Here is a 22,116-nt window from a genome sequence, read left to right as displayed (position 1 = left end):
CAACTGAGCCACACAGGCATCGCTTGAATACTAGCCAATAGGATTCGACAAGTTTAAATTTAATTTCACTTACCAGAACTATTCAGCTTGGTGGCTTACTTTTTTTTTTCCCCACTCATTCATTCAACAAGTGTATTGTTAGGGTCTCCTATATGCCACATACTTTTCTCGGCACCTAGGATTTAGTAATAAACAAAATGGATAAAAATCCCATTGTCAGAGAGCTTACTGTTTTAGTCAGGGGACACAGATGATAAAAGAGATGGGTTTGAGACATTTAATCCCCAGAGCTATATGCTGTAAGTGTAGTGGAAATGCACGCAAATGGAGAATTGTCTAGAAAGGCCAGTGGTTGTGCTTCATGTGATTTCACAAGAGTGGCCTTGCTTTTTTTAAGTCACCAAATTGTGTCTGGTGTTCAGTCTTTCTGAAATAAAAGTGTCATTTTGTCAGATAGCCAGAGCTGATCAGACCTAATAAAACCAGTTTCTGTTGCTCATTGTCTCATGGGACTGGTATATGAGTCAGAGTTCAGACATAGTTAGGAGTTGCAGAAAATACCAAGGTATTTTTAAACTACGTGAAAGAAATCATTCTTTAGAAGTACATTGCCTTGGGGCACCTGGATGGCGCAGTGGGTTAAGCCGCTGCCTTTGGCTCAGGTCATGATCTCAGGGTCCTGGGATCGAGTCCCGCATTGGGCTCTCTGCTCAGCAGGGAGCCTGTTCCTCCTCTCTCTCTGCCTGCCTCTCTGCCTACTTGTGATCTCCCTCTGTCAAATAAATAAATAAAATCTTTAAAAAAAAAAAAAGTACATTGCCTTGGGGCGCCTGGGTGGCTCAGTGGGTTAAGCCTCTGCCTCAGTGGGTTAAGCCTCCCTGCTGAGCAGAGAGCCTGATGCAGGGCTCGATCCCAGGACCCTGGGATCATGACCTGAGCCGAAGGCAGAGGCTTTAACCCACTGAGCCACCCAGGTGCCCCAAGAGATTCTTAATCTCACAAAACAAACTGAGGGTTGCCGGGGGTGCGGGGGAGGTCAGTAGGGAGAGGGTGGTTGGGTTATGGACAGTGGGGAGGGCATGTGCTATGGTTAGTGCTGTGAAGTATGTAAACCTGGCGATTCACAGACCTGTACCCCTGGGGCTAATAATACATTATATGTTTTTTTTTTTTAAGATTTAAAAAATTTATTTATTATTTATTTATTTTTAGATTTTATTTATTTTTTAAGAGAGAGAAACAGTACAAACAGGAGATGGAGAGAGAGAATCTCTTTTTTTTAAAGATTTATTTGAGAGAGAGAGTACAAGTGTATGTCGGTTGGGGAAGGGACAGAGGGAAAGGAAGAAGCAGACTGCCCTGGTGAGCAGGGGAGCTTGATGCAGGCTTGAACCCAGGACCCTGGGATAGTGACCTGAACCGAAGGCAGGCATTTAACTGAGACACCCAGGTGTCCTGGAGAGAGCAAATCTCAGGCAAACTCTTTGCAGAGTGTAGAGCCCGATGTGAGGCTTGATCCCAGGACCCTGAGATCATGACCTGAGCTGAAACCAAGAGTTGGATGTTTAACTGCACCACCCAGACACCCCTCTCCTTTACTTTTGAAAAATGATTTGGCTGGATATAAGCTTCTTGTTTGACAGATTTTTTTTCCTTTTCTTTTCACACTTTGAGTATATCAGCCCAGTACCTTCTGGCCTCTGGCATTCTGGCCTCTAGAGTTTCTGATAAGAAACCTGTTGATAATCTTATTGAGGATCCCTCATATGTGATAAGTTGCTTACCTCTTTCTGTTTTCAAGATTGTCTTTGTCTTTGAACAGTTTGGTTATAATGTGTCTCAGTGTGGCTCTCTTTGAATTCATTCTACTTGGAGTTTTCTAGGCTTCTTTCTTGTATGTTTATATGTATGTCTTCAACAAACTTTGCAATTAAAAAAAAAACTTGGTAAGGTTTCAGCCATTATTTCTTCAGATAATTTCTCTGCCCCCTTTTCCTTCTCTTTTCTCCTTCTGGGCTTTCCCACATGTGTGTTGTTCTCCTTGATGGTGTCCTATATGACCCACAGGCTCTGTTCTCCTTTCTTCATTCTTTTTTCTTTCTGTTTTTCATATGGAATCATGTCCATTGCCTGTCTTTAGGTTTGTGGATTCTTTCTTCTCCCTGCTCTGATGTGCCTTTGAATCTCTACTGAATTGTTTTCAACTCCAGTATTCCCTTTCAGTTTCTCTTAGATTTCTGTCTCTTTATTAGTATTTCTATATTGTCCCATATTGTTCTCTTGACTTTCTTCATGTCTGCTTTTAGTTCTCTGAGCATCTTTAAAACGGTTGATGTCTTTGCTTAGTAGGTCCACCATTTGGCCTTCCAGTCTCCATTCATTTTGTTTTCCCTTTGAGTGGGCCATACTTGTCTGTTTCTTCATATGCTTCAAGATATTTTTGTTGAAAACTGGACATTTAAATCTAACAGTGTGGCAGCTCTGGAAATCAGAATTTCCTCTGTCCCCAGGGTTTGCTTTCTTTCATTTTGTTTTGTCTTGCTTTTGATTGTTGCAGCTGTCTTTGTGCCAGGGATCACCTTGATGTATAAACCTAAGATCTTCCCAGTCTTTTCCCTTTCCCTGGGTATGCACTATCACCTTCTAATTTTCCCCATAAATGGAGTTTCTTTTGAATGTCCTAGTCTTTAATGTCTGGCTTTCCAAAGGAGGAAAAACAGAAAAATGAAGGAAGGTTAGCATCAGTCCTTTAAATCCTTTGGAAGTCTCTTAAACCAGACAAGAAAGGGCTTGTAACAGTTGGGGGGTGGAGTGTAATAACGGCTGCCAGCCTCTATGTCTATACCTCCATAATCAGAAGCAGCAATCATTGATCAGAATACAAATCCTGAGACATGCCTGGGTGGCTTAGTTGTTAAGCATCTATCTTTGGCTCAGGTAATGATCCCAGAGTCCTGGGATCAAGCCCTGCAGTGGGCTCCCTGCTCAGTGGGAAGTCTGCTTCTCCCTCTCCTACTCCCCACTGCTTGTGTTCCCTCTTTCGCTGTGTTTCTCTGTCATATAAGTAAATGAAATCTTCAAAAATATCAAATCCTGGTAGGTGGACAATAAGTCTTTCCTGCCCAACCTGGCTCCCACAAGCTGTGTATAGACTGCACCTGCAGTTCCTGCCCTTCCTGCCGTGGGAGTGGGTAGGGGGCTACACTGTTAAGAAATGAACTTGACCAAAAGTTAGGTGCAGTTTCCCCCTCCAAGCCTTCCTTTGAAAGTTACAAGCCTTCAGTAGACTCCAGAGTTCCAAAACAGTTTTTTTAGATTGTTCCAGTGCAATTGTTGTCTAGGTGGGAAGACAGATTTCCTGGTGCTTCCTACTTTTCTGTCTTCCCCATATCCTCTGTTCCATTCATTTTTGTAGTATTAACTAACCATTGTGGTAATAGAAACACGAGTACTCTGCTGCTTAACCACCAATTTTACTCTAAGAACATTTTCAAAATTTGTAACAAAGACCTTTAAAGATTATCTGAGTCATTTCAGTGGGGGGGGAGGGGGGGTTGGGAGGCACAGAGGGAGAGGGAAAGAATCCCAAGCAGGCTCCATGCCTAGAGCCTGACATCCAGGGCTCGACCTAACCACCTGAGATCATGACCTGAACCCAAATCAAGACTCTGACACTTAACCAATTAAGCCACCCAGGTGCCCCTAATCTGAGTAATTTAAGAAGCTAATTCCAGGGTGCCTGGGTGGCTCAGTCATTAAGCGTCTGCTTTCGGCTCAGGTCATGATCCCAGGACCTGGGATCAAGTCCCACATTGGGTTCCCTGCTTGGCAGGAAGCCTGCTTCTCCCTCTCCCACTCCTCCTGCTCATGTTCCCTCTCACTTTGTCTCATTCTGTCAAATAAATAAATAAAATCTTAAAAAAAAAGAAAAAGCTAATTCAGATATGCATCTTCTCTTTATAATAACCTATAGGGGCGCACATGGCTGGCTCAGTTGGTTGACCATCCAACTCAATTTTGGTTCAGGTCATGATCTCAGGGTCGTGAGATCAAGCCCTGTGTCAGGCTCCACACTCAGCTAGGAGTCTGCTTCTCTCCTTCACCCTCTGCCTCTACCTCCACCCCGCCCATTGCACATGCAATCATGCATGTGCACAATCTTGTTTGTTCTTCTGATTAGACTGTAGGTATTATAAACCTTCCTTGAAATTGTCTACCCATGGAAAAATGAAGGATGTCCCCTTTCTTCTTTGTCCAAATAAAAGAAACAAAAAAAAGTCTAAAAATCTGAAATCACATTTACAGAAAGTATTCCATTTTTTTTTTAAAGATTTTATTTTATTTATTTGACAGAGAGAGATCACAAGTAGGCAGAGAGAGAGAGAGAGGAGGAAGCAGGCTCCCTGCTGAGCAGAGAGCCCGATGCGGGACTCGATCCCAGGACCCCGAGATCATGACCTGAGCCAAAGGCAGCGGCTTAACGCACTGAGCCACCCAGGCGCCCTGAAAGTATTCCATTTTTGATTCCACATAAAATCCAGGATTATTTTGATAGATTTACATATTAAAACATAACTAAGAAACACTACCTCCATCTTCTCACGTAGTTTATGAGGCTCAACAAAAGGGCATGTGAAAGTTTTTTGAAAAGCATGAAAAGCTAGCCTGTAAGAAAAAAAAGATTCAGGCTCTGAAGGGAAAATATAAAAATTAGAAGCTAGAAAGACTGTACAATCTAAACCTCCCTGGGAGATCCACAGCTAATTTGGAAAGTTAGCTATCTATCCAAATATTATATATAAATTACTGCTATTTATTGTGTTCTACAATTTGATTACAAAAAGTATGTCTAGAATGATAACATACATTCATATATTTATAGTTTGTTTGAAAGGAGGTAAAAATATGCTAAAAAATTTTATCTCAATTTAATCAAACCAGTTTTTAGTTTACTATTTGGTAATACCTGAATTGGTAAAAATAAAAATGTTTTCGTAATGTACATTTCAGGTCATAATGTAAAAAATAACTGAAAAAAGTCCCATTCTTTTTTTCACTGCATTAATGTATGGAATGAGTATAATTCTGTGTATGTATGTTTTTCTTTCAGGGCTTGTGGTTGGATTTATCCTTACCATTGCAAATTTCAGCTTTTTTACCTCTTTGCTGATGTTTTTCCTTTCTTCTTCAAAACTCACTAAATGGAAGGGAGAAATAAAGAAGCGTCTAGATTCAGAATACAAAGAAGGTAAAATGAATTATGTTTTGACATCACTTATAATTTATTTTACTTATAATTTATCACTTTATTTCATCCCAAGATACTATAAGCTTATAATCAGAACATGTTTAGACTGTTGAAACAGATAAATTTTGCATGAGAATAACTTTAAGTAGCGGCCTAATTTAGTTTATCCTTACTTCAGCACAATAGTAACAGCGGAATTTTAGAAGCATTAAAATCTATCATTATTCTAAAACCATATAGAATGTAAGCAAAGGTACCATTTGATTTTTAGTCATTATTAAAATTATAGTAATTTTTCTTTCTTTAAACTTTAAGTTCCTGTAACTGCATGATTTTCCTTCTGAAGAGAAAACATTTCTTGTCCTTTTTATCCACTTGTTTGTTTGTAGGTGGGCAGAGGAATTGGGTTCAGGTGTTCTGTAATGGAGCTGTGCCCACTGAGCTGGCCCTGCTCTACATGATAGAAAATGGCCCCGGGGAAATCCCAATAGATTTTTCCAAGCAGTATACTGCTTCCTGGATGTGTTTGTCTCTCCTGGCTGCACTGGCCTGCTCTGCTGGAGACACATGGGCTTCAGAAGTTGGTCCAATTCTGAGTAAAAGTCCACCAAGGCTAATAACAACCTGGGAAAAAGTTCCAGTTGGTGAGTATTTAAGTTTCTTTAAATAATGAAATGAACAAAAAAAAAATCTGACTTACTATGTTTCTGACTTAAGAGACTGTTAAGAATTTTAGTCTTCTTAACTGGAAAATTGCTGTTGGCTATTAAGCTGATGATAAATAATATTTGCAGGAAAGGATAGCAAGTCCTAGATAAACAATACAGAAACACAGAGATGTATCAGGAGGAGAGGAAAAAGAAGAGAATGTTAGAGTGTTTCATGAGGACCTGGTATGTGGTTAGTGCTTTAACACAGATCTTGCCTGTTATTGTTAACTACTAATACTACTATATTGTTATCTTCGTCATCACCTCCCCTCCCTTTTTTCTTCCCTTCTCCTCCTTGCTTTTTTCTCCCCTACTTTCTCTTCTTCATATCCTTTTCATTTTTTTCTCTTTTTTTTTTTTTTAAAGATTTTATTTATTTATTTGACAGAGAGAGATGACAAGCAGGCAGAGAGAGAGGAGGAAGCAGGCTCCCTGCTGAGCAGAGAGCCCTATTTGGGGCTCGATCCCAGTACCCTGGGATCATGACCTGAGCTGAAGACAGTGGCTTAACCCACTGAGCCAACCAGGCGTCCCTCATTTTTTTTCTCTTAATCATTATCATCATCCTCTTTAATACCCTCAATATTCATGTGAATTAGTTCTTTTATTATTTCCATCTTACTAACAAGGATATTAAGAGAAATTAAGTAACTTAACTACAGGCACATAACTTAGAAATGGCAAAACTGTGATTGAAATCAGGCAGTTTGGCTTCATGGAACCATTCCCTTGCATTGCTTACAATGTCAGGAGTTAATGGGGAGAAAAGACTTTTTGAGTAGACTGTGGTCTTTGGATTGTATGAAAGAGAACCTTTTCTTCAGTTGGTCTTGATAAGATAGGTACCAATTTTGTTGTTTGTTTCCTTGATTTTATGTGTTTGTTGATTGTTAACCAGATTATTTTATGGTTGTTTTTTTTTTTTTTCTTCAGGGACCAATGGAGGGGTCACAATGGTGGGCCTTGCTTCCAGTCTACTTGGTGGCACCTTTGTGGGCATCACATACTTCCTCACACAGTTGGTTTTTGTTAATGATTTAGACATTTCTGCTCCCCAGTGGCCAATTATTGCATTTGGGGGTCTGGCTGGATTACTAGGATCAGTTGTAGACTCATATTTAGGAGCTACAATGCAGTTTACTGGTAAGTATATCACTTTATTATTGCAACTTGTTGGTGTAGTAAATGGGAAAGAAATATGGGGGAGAAAAACATGGCAATGGAAACAGTCCCAAAGACAGAAGAATCAAGAGGCCAGGGAATGACAAGACAGAGTTTTTTCTACAATTCTGATTTTAAAAAAATTTTTTTGTTAAATTAATTGAAAGAGAACTAATTCCACAGAGCAATGAGTAGAAGCTGCTTGGGGAAGATAATAGTGCAGGAAACAGATACTTTTGCTTTGGGGACTTCACCTAATCCCAAGGAAAGCAGAACATTTGGGATCAGATCATTTTAATGCTCCACCTTCCATTTGTCTTCCAAGTCTCTTTGAGAGAGAATTATTGTACTACTCTGTACACATATGACCTGTTTTTCTACTGTGACATAATGCTTTCTGTCCCCACTGAATTTTTAGCCCCAACTCAAGGTATATGGGAGAGTTGGTTTTCCCCAGAATTTTCTATGCTTTGCTTCTGAGCTTTTACTTTATGCTTTTTGCTTTATGCTTTTGCTTCTGAGGCATTGTCATTTCAGTGTACTGACATATTCTGTTAGGTGTGTATTTCCTCCTCATTCTGACCAACCATTTTTTCTCCTTTGATTCATACAGGTAAGAGGCTGGGAGTTTGGGGAGTTTCCTTGTGTACAATCCTTCCAGTTCTCTTCATCTACCAAGATACTGTTCTTACCCTTCTGCTTTGCTCCCCACCTATCAGAATGTTTTTTCTTTCAGATTCATTTCTCTTATCTAAATACCAAGGAGGAAGCAGTCTGATTTTAGTTCAAGATCAAGGTCACTAACTCTACATACATACACACACACACACACACACACACACACACTCTTACCCTTCCTCCCTCCCTCTCCCTCCCTCTCTGTTTTTGGGTTTCTGTTTGTTTATTTAGGAGCCTAGGTTTTATTCTACACTGAATCCTAACTGGGGACGTTTCTGATCATGTTGAGTGGACTGAAAAAATTAATGTGGGCTGTGGGAAAGATTAATTCCTTCAGTAAATTCTTTGTGTGCCTACTTTGTGCTGGCACCACACTGGGTCCTGGGTTTCCATTGTAGAGGCTAAATACAGGATTCCTTTTCTCAAAGATCTCACAGGTTGGTCTTGGAGACCTAGTCTTCTAGTTTCATGCTATCTCTGCTTTTAATGTTCTTCCTTCTTCCGGTGAGGGAATTCCAGAGAAAACAGTATTGAAGTGTACTAAAACTCACATTTCAAAAAAAGTTCTTGGTAATCAAGGGTTCCATATCTCTCACCTTATAATTATCCACTGAAGTCAATTTATAAGTGGTTGAGACTTTTTCAAAGATTATATTCTTTGGAGGAGAAAAGCTAATTTGTTTTAAATCAAGTCATTTGGATTTTCCACCTCACTTGCTTCTTTTCCACTCTAGGTTTAGATGAAAGCACTGGCATGGTGGTCAATAGCCCAGCGAATGACGTGAAGTACATAGCAGGGAAACCAATTCTTGATAACAACGCAGTGAATCTGTTTTCTTCTGTCCTCATTGCCCTCTTACTCCCAACTGCTGCGTGGGGATTTTGGCCCAGGGAGTGAACTTCTTTTCATTTACAAAGGTTGAAACTGTGGTAAATTCAGCTAAATTTGCAATTCCAAGTTTAATCCCTAAGAAGAATAATTGTAATTGACAAAGAGAAAATACTGGCTCTTCCCATATTCATTGTGATGAGATTCCACATTTTTCTTCTTATTAACTCCCTTGAAACAGCCAACCTCTTTGTAGTGAAAGATAAGTGTACATAGAACTTACTTGTGTTTTTCTTCTGCTAAATAGAGCTTCTTGAGCAATGAAGCTCTGATGTCCCTAAATATTGCTGTATGTTGGCCTAAAAGTGTAATGCCATTTGTGCCAGTTGCCCAAATTTTAGTTTTGGGTGGTTTAAATTGATGTGTGTGGAAGCCTGAATAAATATACTCTTCACTTCCTCCATTATTTGCCATTTCCAGTTGTGAGAAGTGTGGAGTATGGTTCTTAGGGAGCTATTCCACATGTGTTTTTCCTTCCTCAGGGTTAGTAATGAAAAAAAAGTAAATATCTTTTTCATATGACCATTAGAATGCATGAAAATATTTTTAAGTAAAAGCAAAAGAGATTTATCTTCTGTCAATAAAATGTGCACCTTACTTATATTTTAGTTGATTTTTGAGCAGACATTATCTTGAATTTAATATTTTTTAATGTATTTCTAGCTTTTTTTGAAATTTATATAGAAATCTGTTTTACTTTGGCACCCTGAACAGTCACTGGAAAACTATCATAATTTTTTTTTATTTGCTACCTAGAATTGATTGGAAGATGCTATGATTTCCTATTCTGTGCTGAAGTTATGCTCTCCTGTACAATAATAGACTCAACTAAAATGAATTCTACTTTTCTGTTTTATCCTTCACTATGATTTACTGTATGCTAAAGGAGTTTGAAATGGTGTGGATTATTTTGCTGAAACTATTTAAAAATATTTTTCATGTGATTTCCATACACCCGCCCCCATACTTTTTTTACATTGAAATTGAAACTGAAGAGAGATTCCATGAATAACCCACCATTATTAAGAGTGGATAAAGCTTAGATTTCTTTACTGGTGACTCTACTACAGTGATAATTGAGAACTGAGTTGATTCTGAAAGAAAGAAAGAAAAAAGCAGTTGACACACTTAATCCAGGCAACAGAGGGGGTCTCAATCGTTGGTTTTCACCTTTGGGTATACTTTGGAATCACCTGAGTATCTTGTCCTGGGCTTCACTTGGAAGGATTCCAATTACCTTTTCCAGGTTAGAGCCTGGATATTAGCACTTTTTAAGAGTTCTTGTTCCTGCACATGAGAATCATCTAGGGTGTCTTTTGGTTTTTTAAGATTTTTTTTTTTTTAAAGTAATCTATACACTCAGCGTGAGGCTTGAACTTACAACCTCAAGATCAAGAGTTGCATGTTCTACTGACTTAGCCAGCCTGGGTAGGGCATTTTTAAAAACACTTGCCAAGGCCCCTTCCTAGATCAAGTAAATCAGAATATCTGAATGTAAGGCTCATGCATAGGTTATTTCTAGAAAGCTCTCCAGGAGATTCAAATTTTAAACAGGTTGAGGGCGCCTGGGTGGCTCAGTTGGTTGGACGACTGCCTTCAGCTCAGGTCATGATCCTGGAGTCCCGGGATTGAGTCCCACATCGGGCTCCCAGCTCCATGGGGAGTCTGCTTCTCCCTCTGACCTCCTTGCTCATGTTCTCTCTCACTGTCTCTCTCTCTCAAATAAATAAATAAAATCTTAAAAAAAAAAAAAAATTTTTAAACAGGTTGAGAACTACTAAATCAGAATGTCCTAAAGCACTATGCATAAAAGAAGCTTCAAAAGAGTGGGACTTTGCATTTTTATACAGGCAGCTATTAGTAGCAGTGCTATATGCTGTCTTTATACAGTGATATCTTCTAATAATTATACCTACATCACTTACCAGCTCATTCCTGTGTTTTTGATGCAGCCTGTTTATTCCCATAGCTGTTCCAATATGCCTTTTCTCTTTTCCTGGTGACTCATCCTCATGACATACCATGGAATAAAAATATTTTTTGTAACCATCTTTGGGTTTGATAGAATCACCATATCATTAACAGATTAGGGAAATACTGCTTGACAAGCCTTTATTTGAAAACCTAGGGCTAATTGTGTTTTGAAATCAAAATTTTCAGATTTTAGAACACTAATAGAGTACATATATTTTCCTCAAATTCTCAAGAGTCTAAGATAGGGGCGCCTGGGTGGCTCAGTGGGTTAAAGCCTCTGCCTTCGTCCCAGGTCATGATCCCAAGGTCCTGGGATCAAGCCCTGCATCAGGCTCTCTGCTCAGCAGGGAGCCTGCTTCCTCTTCTCTCTCTGCCTGCCTCTCTGCCTACTTGTGATCTCTCTGTCAAATAAATAAAATCTGTAAAAAAAAAAAAAACCCACTTTCATAGAATTCCATATAACAGTATAATAAAAAAATATGTACTGCCTATCTCAGCAGCTTAAAGGTATACATACCATTTCTTAAAACACTATTATGCAGTAGAGGAGAGGAAGGTGTATGTGGCCCAAGGCTTTTGAAGCTTTTGAAGAAGACCTGAAAATTTAAAGGAGTGGCATTTGAGGACTCATCAGTGGAGGTACCAGGAGAATAATGAATTGATAAAATCGGTCATTCCATTCTTAGCTTTTCTCATTACTTGGGTTATGTATGCCTCAGCCAAGCTGAATATATCTTTATTGTTTCTAACTCCTACCTATGTAGGGTGCTGGCTTTAGAAATGCCAACCCCATCCCAATTAGATAAAGACCTAGTATAGAGAAAAATCATGCAAAAATCATAAACTTTGCCTCATTCCTGTAGCATTAACAGATGCTCCCTGTTGTGCACAGCGGGTATACTGGAGCCCAGTCATCTGATGTCCCTGGTGTTTCGTCTGCTGTTCTGATGTCATCACAATGAGAAAAAAAGTGTCGTAGCCATCAAGTTTCAGGTGAATTATATATGCTTTAAAGATGAAAACAAAATTATGCAACTAAATTATTTAATCTCCTTATGGAGTATCTGTTGCTGTACTTCCAAATGGTCCTGAATATTTTAAAAATATGTAGATGTCCAATATGTGTTTGTTAAATTAAGTTGTTTGACTGTAAACAGTGCTTTCTTTAAGAGTCACTGACAGTTGATAATCAGGAACATTTTTCTGGAGGAAAATAAAAAATAAAAAAACCAGTTTGGCTACTTGAATTTCTGAGTACTGTGATGAATCCAACATTTCTCAATCATGTGATACACTATTAATGGTTCCGGAACTAATGAGTCAGGAAATGATAGTAAGGGCAAGGCTCCTAAAATTGTTTTCTCTGCCAAGACTAGACTTGTTAACTGTTCTTCATCACCCCCTTCAAAATTTTATACATGTGGTAACCCTTTTATGTTTGGGGATTTTTTTTGCATTTTTTATTTTTTTAAGGCATCTCTACTCCCATTGTTGGGCTTGCACTCACGACCCCAAGATCAAGAGTTGCATGCTCCATTGACTGAGCCAATTTATTTGGCTTTATTTCTTTTCTTTTTCTTTTCTTTTTTAATTGATATTTAATTACTTATGTAACACACTGAATCTATTCTTTTAATTTTTTAAAGATTTTTTAAATTTTTATTTGAGAGAGAGAGTGCGTCAGTGCGCAAGTCGGGGAGGGCGGAGGGAATGGGAGAGGGAGAAGCAGACTCCCTTCTCAGTGGGGAGCCAGACACGGCTCTATCCCAGGACTCAGAGATCATGACCTGAACCAAAATCAGGCACTTAACCAAGTGAGCCATGCAGGTACCCTACACTGAATCTATTTTTAAAATGTTAGAATATTAAAGCTAAAATATCCTTTTGCCTCCACAACCCCCTCAATAAACCAAGCTTTCTTTTTTTTTTTTTTAAAGATTTTTATTTATTTATTTGACAGAAATCACAAGTAGTCGGAGAAGCAGGCAGAGAGAGAGAGGGAAGCAGGCTCCCTGCTCAGCAGAGAGCCCGATGTGGGACTCGATCCCATGGTCCTGGGATCATGTCCTGAGCCGAAGGCAGCGGCTTAACCCACTGAGCCACCCAGGCGCCCCTAAACCAAGCTTTCTATCTTCCCCAGAATAACTACTGTTAGAAATTTGACATATTTTCTACAAATAATTGTTTGGATCTATTCTTATTTATTTATTTAAAGATTTTATTTATTTATTTGACAGAGAGAAATCACAAGTAGATGGAGAGGCAGGCAGAGAGAGAGACAGGGAAGCAGGCTCCCTGCTGAGCAGAGAGCCCGATGCGGGACTCGATCCCAGGACCCTGAGATCATGACCTGAGCCAAAGGTAGCGGCTTAACCCACTGAACCACCCAGGCGCCCATGTTTGGGTTTATTTTTAAATCTCTTTAATTATTAAGATTTTATTTATTTGACAGAGTACACAAGCAGGGGAGGGGCAAGCAGAGGGAGAGGGAGAAGGAGGCTCCCCACTGAGCAAGGAGCCAGATGTGGGGCTTAATCCCAGGACCCTGGGATCGTGACCTGAGCCGAAGGCAGATGCTGAACTGACTGGGCCACCTAGGCATCCCTGTTTTGGGTGTGTTTTAATACATTCTTCTTAATGAAATTTTGTTATAATTAATACTATCATTCTGCTGCTTTTAAGTTGATGCCTACCTTCCAAGGAAAAAAGGTTAGAAGGGTATATACCAAAATAATAATGTGTTCTAAAATTTCTACAGTCAAATGTGTTTCTTCTACCAATCAAAATATTCAAACAAAATAATCTCCAGAAATTACTCCTCTTCCCCATCTTCCCCTCCCCATCATCGTTTTAAATGGTATTCCTTTTCTTTATAAACTATCTTATTAGCAATCAATTACAAGAATAAAATGGGGGTGCCTGGGTGGCTTAGTCGGTTAAGTGTCTGCCTTCAGCTCAGATTATGATCCCAGGGTTCTCAGATTGAGTTCTCATTCAGGCTTGCTGTTTGGTGGTGAGCCTGCTTCTCCGTCTCCGTATGTCCCTCCCCCTGCTGTGTACTCTCTTTTAAGTAAATGAATAAAATCTTCAAGAAAAAGAAACACAAATTTGTTTGTCTGTTTGAGATTCCCTATCTTGAAGCCTGAAGCACCAATGTAATCCAAGTGTTAAAGCTTTAACTTTAGGGGCTCCTGGCTGGCTCAGTCGGTTAAGCGTCTGCTTTCAGTCCAGGTCATGATCCCAGGGTCCTGTGATTAAGCCCCACATCTGGCTCTCTGCTTACCGGGGGAGCCTGCTTCTCCTTCTCCCTCTGCCTGCTTCTCCTTCTGCCTTTGCATGCTCTCTCTCAAATAAAATCTTCTTACAAAAAAAAAGAATCTTCTTATGTTGAATACAACGTAATGAAAATTAACAGTGGATACTCAAAGCAATACTTTAATACTTTGCACTTATGCAAAAATTAATACAAGTATCACAAATCTCTACCTGAATGGTGTATTTTGAGTGTGGGGTTTTTTTTTTTTTCCATTTTTTTCAAATTCTTGATGAGGGAGCAGGAGGCTGGCTGAGGACAAAGCAAGAGCTGGCGCCTTGCACCACCCCCCTTCACCCGCTCCCCTCCATATGTGTAGCATTCCTCAGGCACCCCTGACTGCCATAAAATGATAAATAGTTAACTTGCTGAGATCACAATCCTGCAAGACAGGAGTCTCCCTTGGTTTGCAAATGTCCTTGAGATTACAACAAAGAAGTTACCTTATCAATAGCCCAATTTCCAAAGACACAGAACTCAGTTCCTCAAGCCCTAATGTCACCCTCCCCTCCATAAAAAACCAAAGGAGGCGAAGGAGGCAGAGGTAGAAGGAAAAGTAAAGTTAAATTTCTTCTAAACCTAAATCTCATTAACAAGGATGCTTGATAGCAGGAATGTAACATTCCACCAGACTTCCAATTGTCTTTACTTGATAGTAACCAGGTCTTCAATATCCTGATAGTATTCTTTGCCCCAATAGCCCTTCTGGACACCCCTTTGTCCTCACCTACCCAATGTATATATAACTAACCACTGTGTATATAACCAACCACTCCTCACAACCCGGGGCAGCAGCTCTTCCTGTCCACGGGTCCTGTCCCCATGCTTTAATAAACCACCATTTTGCACCAAAGATGTCTTAAGAATTCTTTCTTTAGTCATCAGCTCCGAACCTCACCCCACCGAACCTGACTTAGGTTCTGGGACTTCATCATTCTGATCTTAACTGTTTGCATTTGAAATTATACATGACAAACACCTTGGCAAAATTCTCAACACATTGTCATAGAATTCTAGAACAAAGAACCTTCAGGAATATTCTCAGCTCATTGCCCAGACTTGAAACTAAAAAATACCATTTTACATGAGTGAGTGTATTGTTTTCTAACATGAATGCCTCCCGACCTTTGCATACCCTGTCCTTCCTGGAATTCCTACCCTCTCCCTTCCCTTAATGACACTTCAAACACAGCTTAACTGCTTAATGGCTTAACGGAGCTTCCTCCAAGAATCTTCTCAGGGAGGGACGCCTGGGTGGCTCAGTCACCAGGTGTCTGCCTTCGGCTCAGGTCATGATCCCGGGATCCTGGGATCAAGCCCCGAGTGGAGCTCCTTCCTCAGCAGGAAGCCTGCTTCTCCCTCTCCCACTCCCCCTGCTTGTGTTTTCTCTCTTGCTGTGTCTCTGTCAAATAAAATCTTAAAAAAAAAAAAAAATCTTCTCAGGGTCAATTAGGTATCCCCATACACATTCTACGCTGTAACTACAGCAGTTACCACACAATGAACATTTACTAATTCAGCATATTAATACTTAACCTTTTTCTTCAAACTACTGGTCTCCCTATTGCTAAGGACTGTGTACATGTTCTTAGAAATGCACATGTAGAAAGGGCACTAAACGTTTCCTTAGGACGAAATATAGTTTTTAAGTCCATTTGTGGGGCTAGACTAATGATAGGGATTCTATTATTTTCTCTTAATCTCATCAGGCTACAATGTCTTAAATAGCAATATCATAAAGGATTAGCAGCACCTGGGTGGCTCAGCTGATTAAGCATCCGACTCTTGATTTTGGCTCAGGTCATGATCTCAGGGTCCTGGGATTGAGCCCTGTGTCAGTGAGCAGTCTGCTTGTCTTCCTCTCCTTCTGCCCCTCCCTCTGCTTGCATGCCCTCTCTCTCTCTCCCCCAAATAAATACATCTTAAAATAAAAATAAATGGTGTTAAAAAAATAAAAATAAAAAATAAATCAATAAATGGTGTTACCATATAGGATTACCAGAGAATAAACTCATTAGAACTGGATGTGGTAGATACAGGTCCCCATATTTCTATTGTGATAATCTGTGTAATGCTGCATATAACAACTCAGTTATAATTCCAATAAAATTTGATCCTAAAGTTGATCTTTATAATGGACTAATATATTATTCAACAAGATTAATTCAGTTTTTTCCATAAAGCAGGGCACTAAATTGTGTCCAAACACTAACCATTCTCAAGTGTGTTTCCTCAGTGATTAACAAGCAGCTTCTCTGTCAGTTACACAACTTGTACCCTGGCATATATCGAAATATATTTTGAAATAACCGTTTTTTTCTCAATTTTAAGGTAATATATTCATTACATAAAATTTAAAAAAAGAAAAAGGTGTGGAAGGGAAAAAGATTCATAATCCTTCTCAAAGACAGGATTATTATTTTAGTATATTTAATATTTTAGGAAGGAAAGAAAATATCTAAATCCTTTTGTGTGTCCTGGTATAGAAGAAACCATGATTGTTAAGTGGGTCTGGTCCCAGGCATAACATTCTGTTTTGATTCTCACTATATGATGTCCCGTCTCACACCTGAGCAGTGAATTCATGTGATAGAGGGCTTAAGGGGCACCCGGGTGGCTCAGTTGGTTAAGCATCTACCTTCAGCTCAGGTCATGATCACAGGGCCCTGGCATTGAGCCCCACCTCAGGCTCCTTGCTTAGTGGGGAGCCTCCTTCTCTCTCTCCCTCTGCTATTCCCTCTGCTTGTGCTATCGCTCTCTTTCTCTCTCTGTGTCAAATAAATAAATAAAATCTTAAAAAAAGAGAGAGAGAGAGAGAGTTTAATCTTGAGGTAAGGAAACCTGAGTTTCAGCCTCCAGTCACCCAAAAACATTTGTGTGGTGCTTCTGTGCTTTAGGTACTGTGTTTTGAAGTTGGTGAATCAAAGATGTATAGGACAAGAACCGGGCACTTCTGATAAATATGGGGGAGAGAAATGTGTGTGACTACCACAAACAAATATGTGTCTACTGTGATTTTTTTTTTTTTTAATGAAGATTTTATTTATTTGACAGAGAGAGAGGAGACTGCACAAGCAGAGGGAGATGGGGAGCAGCAGACAGAGGGAGAGGGAGAAGCAGGCTCTCCTGATACAGGGCTCCATCCTAGACCCTGGTCTCATGACCTAAGCCAAAGACAGATGCTTAGCCCACTGAGCCATCCAGGGCACCCCTACTGTGATTTTTTTTTTTTTTTTGGTAATTTTTATTTTTGCCTTCTGTTGCCCCTTGAATCAACTTCCCATAACCTTATATAAGAACTCCAAAAAGCCCTGGACATTTCTCTTGTTCTTAGAAACTAGAGGAAGAGTAGGTCGATGAACTGAGAGAACAGAGAACCGTGTTCCTCTTTCCCACTGCAGGCTTCCAGCCTAAAGCAGGTTCAAGCTGAGGGTGGGTGGGGAGACTAGGTCAAATCTGAATTAATTAGTTAATTTTTTGCTTTAAAAAGAATTATTTATTTATTTGAGATGCAGAGAGCATGAACAGGAGAAGGGGCAGAGGGAGAAGACGACTCCCTACTGAGCAGAGAGCCCGATATGAGGCTTGATCCCAGGACCCTGAGATCACGACCTGAGCTGTAGGCAGATACTTGACTAAGTCACCCAGGCGCCCCTGCTTTTGCTTTCTTAATCCAGGTTTGGCTATTCTAAGTGCTGAATTGAGACTTGTTAAATTGAATTTTTGCTGATACTGGTTGATATGTTGTTAAAATTCACATTTTAAAATCCTAATCCCCAATGTGATGACATTAGGAGATGGGGATTTAGGGAGGTGATTAGGTCAGGAAAAGGGCACGCACATGAATGGAAACCTGCATCGGACTTCCTGTTTAGTAGGGAGCCTGCTTCTCCCTCTCTCACTCCCCCTGCTCTTCCTCTCTCTCTCTGTCAAAATAAATAAAATCTTTAAAAATAAATAAGATAGGGCATCTGGGTGGCTCAGTGGGTTAGGCCTCTGCCTTTGGCTCAGGTCATGATCTCAGGGTCCTGGGATCAAGTCCCGCATCGGGCTCTCTGCTCAGCAGGGAGCCTGCTTCCTCCTCTCTCTCTCTCTTTCTGCCTGCCTCTCTGCCTACTTGTGATCTCTGTCTGTCAAATAAATAAATAAAATCTTTAAAAATAAATAAATAAATAAATAAGATAAAATGCATTTCAATGCTATAAATTTCCATCTAACCACTACTTTCACTGTAAGGCACAATGTTGGATAGGTTGTATTTTAATTTTTACTTATTATAATATTATTATTATTATTATTACTTATTATAAAATTATTATTATAATTTTTTTTATTATGAAATAAGTTCTATTCCCAATGTGGGGCTTGAAATCATGACCCTGAGATCCAGAGTTGTATGTTCTACCAACTGAGCCAGCCAGGTGCCCCTTAAAATATTTTCTAATTCCTGTCAAGACTTATTTTTTGACCCATGCACAATTTAGAAGTGTATCGTTTAACCTCCAAATACGTTGGGATTTTCCAGCTATCTTTGTCATCGACTTCTAGTTTAATTCCCTTGTGGTCTAAGGGCAAACTTTGTACGAAGTTTATTCTTTTAAATTAGCTAAGGTGTGTTTTATGGCTCAGAATGTGGTCTATCTTGGTGAATGTCTCAAGTGATCTTGAGAAGAATGTGTATTTAACTTTCGTTGGATGAAGAATTCTATAAATGTTAATCATATTCCGTTGATTGATGGTGCTCTTCAGTTCTGCTCTATCCTTACTGATTTTTTGCTTGTCGGATCTGTCAATTACTCATAGGTATTGAAGTCTCTAAGAGTGGATATAGCTGTTTCTCCTTGCAGTTCTATCAGTTTTTGCCTCACATACCTTCAAGCTTACTAATTCTTCCTTCAGCAACTGATGAGAACATCAAAAGCATTCTTCATTTCTGTTTCTATCTAGCATTGCCTTCTGATTCTTTCTTAGGATAGCCATCTGTCTGCTTATATTACTCATCTGTTTTTCCATATTGTCCACTTTTTTCTTTAGAGCCCTTAGTATATCAATTATTTTAACTTACTTGTCTCATAATTCCAAAATCTTTACCATATCTGAATCTGGTTCTGATGCTTGCTTTGTCTCTTAAGACTGGTTTTTGCCTGTTAGCATGCCTTGTAATTTTTTGTTGGAAGCTGGACATGCAATACCAGGTGTAGGCCTTAGTATGAGGTTTTATGATTACCTGCAAGGAGTTGCACTATGTTTAATGTTTGCTTTGCTGTGGTGTCAAAGGCTAAAATTTCCTCTAGTGTCCTTGTTTTTGTCTCCCCAATTGTCTTTGGGTGTTACTAGAAGAGGAATGTAAGAATAGAGTCTGAAGTTTGTAGTTCTTTTAGCTTTAATCTCCTGTTATTATGCAGGAGCCCTATTGATGGGGTGGCTGAGTGTGGGAGGAGAAGTGTTCTATAATCCTGAAATTAAGTCTCAGTATTTTAGTGAGCCTGAGTTAGGTATTCCCTTTTCCTCCATGTCAAAGGCTAGAGGAGGCTGGAGTTGGGTATTTCCCTTCCCCCAGGTAGGTTTAGACTTTGGTTAAACGCCAGTCAGTTAGGCTCTGGTAAAGCAGTTTTCCTTGAAGGAGAACTTTGTTAAGGATAACTGAGAGCTCTTTAACACTTTAAAAATAAACACTTCTGGGCACCTGTGTGCCTCAGTCGGTTGAGTGGCTATCTTCAGCTCAGGTCACGAACCCAAGGTCCTGGGATCGAGCCATGGGTCGGGCTCCCTGCTCAGCAGAGCACCTGCTTCTCCCTCTCCCTCTGCCTGCTTGTGCTCTCTCTCTCTGTCAAATAAATTTTAAAATCTTAAAAAAATAAAAATGATTACTTTCCCCCTCCCCCTGGAGGGTCCTTATAGGTTCTTTGGTCCTTACAGTAAAAACTAGGTATAGCTCTTAGAGGTAAAATTCAGGAAAGTGTAGGGCCCCCCCTAATCCTGGGCCCCTTAGGAACTTTTAACTTTCAGCCTAGTCTGCAGTGAGTTTTCCAGCAATTTGTTAGTTACAGTTTAAAGATTTCCTGCTAATTAGTGGCTCCAGCTGCTGGCTTTTGCTCCTGGGCTTCTGCTCTTTTAAACTGTGATTCTGTTTGTCTCTCAGTTTTCAGGAAAGCAGTTTGCCCTGGGACTTCATTTCTCAGCTACATCTAAGAATTGTTGATTTCAATTTGTTCAGCTTTTTTCTTGTTGTGAGGTTGGAAGTGACGAGTTCCAAGCTCTTTATGTGTCTGATGAGAATCAGAAGTCACCGGTGTGGTTTCAATGTTAACCATTTATGAACTGTGTGATAATGAGTCTCGTTTTCTCATCTGTGAATAATAATACCTACTTGGCAAAGTTGCAGAGATTTGGGTTGTATGCATGCAAATCACTTAGCATGGTATAGGAATTTAATGAATGGTTGCTTTACTATTTGTAGATAGCATACTTTTCTGAGGATCTGGGCACATTCCAAATAGTAATCTAATCTGGACTAAGGATTAGCAACCTTTCACAATGATTAACAAAGCCTTTATTCACTTCTGCTTCCACTTGAAAACTGAAACTCAGTTAGTTTTCAGTATCTTCTAACACTCACTTTGTATTATTCAGTAAAGATTGTTTTTCTGAATGATGAGTGCATTAAATCTTCATTCATTCCATATATAAAAATAACTTTCAGGGCACCTGGGTGGCTCAGTGGGTTAAGCCTCTGCCTTCGGCTCAGGTCATGATTTCAGTGTCCTGGGATTGAGCCCCATATTGGGCTCTCTACTCAGCAGGGAGTCTGTTTCCCCTCTCTCTCTGCCTGTTCTCTGCCTGCTTGTGATCTCTCTCTCTCTCTGCATCAAATAAATAAAATAAAATCTTTTTTAAAATTTACTTTCTTGATCCTCTTGTTTTATATCTACAGTAGCAAATCACTTAGTACTGGAAAGTTCACTGGATTTAGAAATGGAAGAAATGAGACAGAGTCCCAATCCATCACCAGTTAGCTGAATGATTTGGGGCAAGTAATTTACATCCTTGAGTATCAGTTTCTTCAAACCACAAACTATTTGAAATAGACAATTAAAAACCCCTTCCAGGACTAAATTTCAATCTTCCTCTCTCTCTCTCTCTCTTAGTAATCTCTAACCCAATGTCGGGCCCAAAATTATGACCTCAAGATCAAGAGTCACACAATCTTCCAACGGAGCCACCCAAGTGCCCATAAATTTCAATCTTTTAATCACTGATCAAAATTAAGAACAAATACTTTCCATTTATTAACTTATTAAATATTTATTCATGAGCTCTTGGGTATATTGCACAGTGTTAGCCATAAGGCATTAAGATAAGTAGAATAAAATAAACATAAAGCTTATAGTCTAGCTAGGATTTAGGCATTATGCCAATAATCACACAAGCAAATAATTACACATTGTAGTAGGTTCTTTGAAGAAAACTACAGTGTTGGTGAATAGGGAGCCCTAGAGGGACTGATTTTATTGGAAGTTCAAGGAGTATTTTTCTGAGCGAGTGACATCAAGTAATGGCCAGGTAAAGAAAGGGTAGGAACTAGAGAGCATTCCTGGAACAGAAAAGCCCCGAGACAGAAAGAGTTTGACACAAAAGTAGCTGGCTAGGCTGGAGCCCGGTGAGCAGGGGGGAAATGCTGTGAGGAGACTGGAGGAGCAAGCAGACAGGGACTGGATCCCCAAAGAGCCTTGCCTTGTCAGATTTGGGGCTCTTTCTTAGTCTGTTGGAAAATAACTGCAGCATTTTTCCGAAGTTTCTTGAATATCAGATTTAGCCTCACTCTATAGACCTCTCTTTAAAATCTGCATTCTGAAGAGCAAAAGAACCTGTCTGAAAAAAACTCATATCTACCATGACTAATTCACGAGTAGATCAATAGGCAAACAGTGAATTTTCTTTGGTATAGGGTTTAAGGCAATGGTTCTCAGTGTTGGCTACAGAGTGGAATCCCTTGGGAAGTTTTAAAAACTTCCACTGCTTTGTTCCCCCTTTTGAGAAATTTCACCTAATTAGTCTGGGGTACAGCAAGAGAATTTCTAAAGGCTTCTCAGTGATTGAAATGTCCAGCCAAAATTGGGAACAATAGTGAGGGAAAGCTAGA

The 22,116-nt window shown here is 39.6% G+C and overlaps 1 protein-coding gene across 8 annotated transcripts in view; it reads left to right on the top strand.

Annotated features, from left to right (window-relative positions):
- TMEM19 (transmembrane protein 19) overlaps positions 1 to 22,116 on the top strand; it is a 35,170-nt gene that overhangs the window by 5,553 nt on the left and 7,501 nt on the right. For 6 of the 8 annotated variants that reach the window (XM_059402449.1, XM_059402457.1, XM_059402451.1 and 3 more), the window contains 4 exons: positions 5,111 to 5,248; positions 5,638 to 5,892; positions 6,892 to 7,101; positions 8,532 to 11,907. In XM_059402449.1, the coding sequence (XP_059258432.1) occupies positions 5,111 to 5,248; positions 5,638 to 5,892; positions 6,892 to 7,101; positions 8,532 to 8,695 (767 nt within the window). In that variant the 3' untranslated portion in view covers positions 8,696 to 11,907. Of the gene's footprint in view, positions 1 to 5,110; positions 5,249 to 5,637; positions 5,893 to 6,891; positions 7,102 to 8,531; positions 11,908 to 22,116 lie in introns of those variants that run through there. The other 2 variants (XM_059402453.1, XM_059402455.1) reach the window with 2 other exon arrangements.

The sequence above is a fragment of the Mustela nigripes genome, chromosome 6 (genome assembly GCF_022355385.1).
Source record: "Mustela nigripes isolate SB6536 chromosome 6, MUSNIG.SB6536, whole genome shotgun sequence".
In the NCBI taxonomy this organism is placed as follows: domain Eukaryota; kingdom Metazoa; phylum Chordata; class Mammalia; order Carnivora; family Mustelidae; genus Mustela; species Mustela nigripes.
Note: the sequence above shows the minus strand (reverse complement) of the source record. Positions and strands in the feature narration are given on the sequence as shown.